Here is a 1,830-nt window from a genome sequence, read left to right as displayed (position 1 = left end):
TTATTGCTATTAAAGAAAACAACAGATACTGACATACACAAAATCCACACAGACATAGACAGACAGAAAGATAGAGAGACAGACACATAGACAGAAAGATAGTGATGTCAGACTTTCCGAGTAAAGTTCGGATATATATATGGGTATTACTAAAAGTAGAAACTAAACGAAAAGTAGATCAAAAAGTGTATAATGATCAAAAGGAAACAGAAATGTAACAAAATCAGCGAAAATATAGAAATGGGACGGAATGGAATTCATTTAATTTTGTTTCTTTTTCGTTTCTACTTGTATTAGTACCCAGCAGGATATTGCCTTGTGGTTCATTGATCTATTAATCTGAGGGGCATTGCACCCAATAATAAAAGATGGAACGGGAATCTAGTCGAATTTCAAACTTTCAATGTAAGAATATTCGTACAATAACAAACCTTAACCCAGTGACCTTGAGGGGCTCCTTGCGATTATTATGTAGGTCAGTTGAGGTTAAACCATAGTTTATTTTAACGAGTTAAAATTGCTCTTCATTGCAGAAAAGCTGAATATCATTTACTGTATGTTCTCCCAAGATTCATTAGAACTTGTTTGAAATGAACTGACATGTGTGACTTGGAATGTAGTCCAAGGTCAGGAATGTAGGCCAAGGTCATTATCTGAAAGCAGCTGATATCCTGTTACTTCATAATCTACATACAAGTAAATATCACGGTAAATTAAGACTACCAGGGTCTGATATATTTGTATTCTTTGCTAGGATCAAAGATGCCGCCTTCTGGACTCAACGGAAGCCAAAACAAACACATAAAAGTCGGCATTCTAGAGGTTCAGGGTGCGTTTCAAGAACACAAAGTGGCACTAATGAGGGCGAATCAGTGTTTACAAACGACCATAAAGCTCGAAGTAATGGAAGTGCGTCATCCAGACCATCTATCCCCCGACATGGACGGGCTGATTATACCGGGAGGGGAGAGCACCACCATCAGTTTATTCCTGAAGAGGAACAACATGGAAGAACCACTCAGGAACTGGATACAAACAAAGGGCCACGTGGTGTGGGGGACATGTGCAGGAATGATTCTTTTGTCGAAGTGTACAGAAAATCAAAAGGACGGTGGTCAGCCAACAGTAAGTTGTTTCATTTCTAGCGGCAGTCAGTTTGATGAATGTACCCACTATCCTGCATATCGATAAGTATGCTACGCTATAAAGTATCGTTAAAATGAAGTATTTGATGGCAACAGCTTGTTTGTCACCATAGGCCATAATGAGAGTGTTTAATTTATACCGATAGGCTTATCCCAGGTTATCGTCTGTTTTAATGGCTGTTTGCTGTATGACATGTGGCCGTGACTGTAACACTTGGAATGATAATTACAATATGCAGTACGTTCGAAACTATCCTGATGTGTAAGAGTTTTATTCCAGGTGAAAATGTCTTGGCATACGAACAAAATTTAAAACAGTGTTTTCGGTTCTGAACAAACTCCAGAATAAGCTGGGACTTAACAGATAGATGAGAAATAAGTGTTTTATGTCACCATAGATGAGAAATAAGTGTTTTATGTCACCATATGTATCATAAGCAATGCTACCTCAATGGTATGTGCCTATGTCTTATAATATTGAATGCTCATAGAAGAATTCGCCAATGCCAATAGAACTATTCTCGTTTCAGCTGGGAATGCTAGACACAGTCGTTTCCAGGAACTTTTTCGGACGACAAGTGCAGAGCTTTGAAGCCCAAGTGACAATCAAAGCACCACTGCTTATACCAAGTAACACCCAAACAGGCACATCTGATTCTAAATGTCATGGTGTGTTCATCCGGGC

At 38.8% G+C, this 1,830-nt stretch overlaps 1 protein-coding gene across 1 annotated transcript; it reads left to right on the top strand.

Moving 5' to 3' along the window:
- Positions 1-758: 758 nt before the first annotated feature.
- Positions 759-1,825, top strand: LOC110444099 (pyridoxal 5'-phosphate synthase subunit PdxT-like; the record flags this gene model as incomplete). The annotated part of the gene is made up of 2 exons (XM_021488514.1): positions 759-1,125; positions 1,676-1,825. Coding segments are annotated over exons 1-2 (513 nt in total), but the record flags the coding sequence as incomplete, so codon positions are not given.
- Between the last annotated feature and the right edge of the window lie 5 nt (positions 1,826-1,830).

The sequence above is a fragment of the Mizuhopecten yessoensis genome, unplaced genomic scaffold (assembly GCF_002113885.1).
Source record: "Mizuhopecten yessoensis strain PY_sf001 unplaced genomic scaffold, ASM211388v2 hete_36017564, whole genome shotgun sequence".
Classification (NCBI taxonomy): Eukaryota; Metazoa; Mollusca; class Bivalvia; order Pectinida; family Pectinidae; genus Mizuhopecten; species Mizuhopecten yessoensis.
This window is presented reverse-complemented; position numbering and strand designations above follow the sequence as displayed.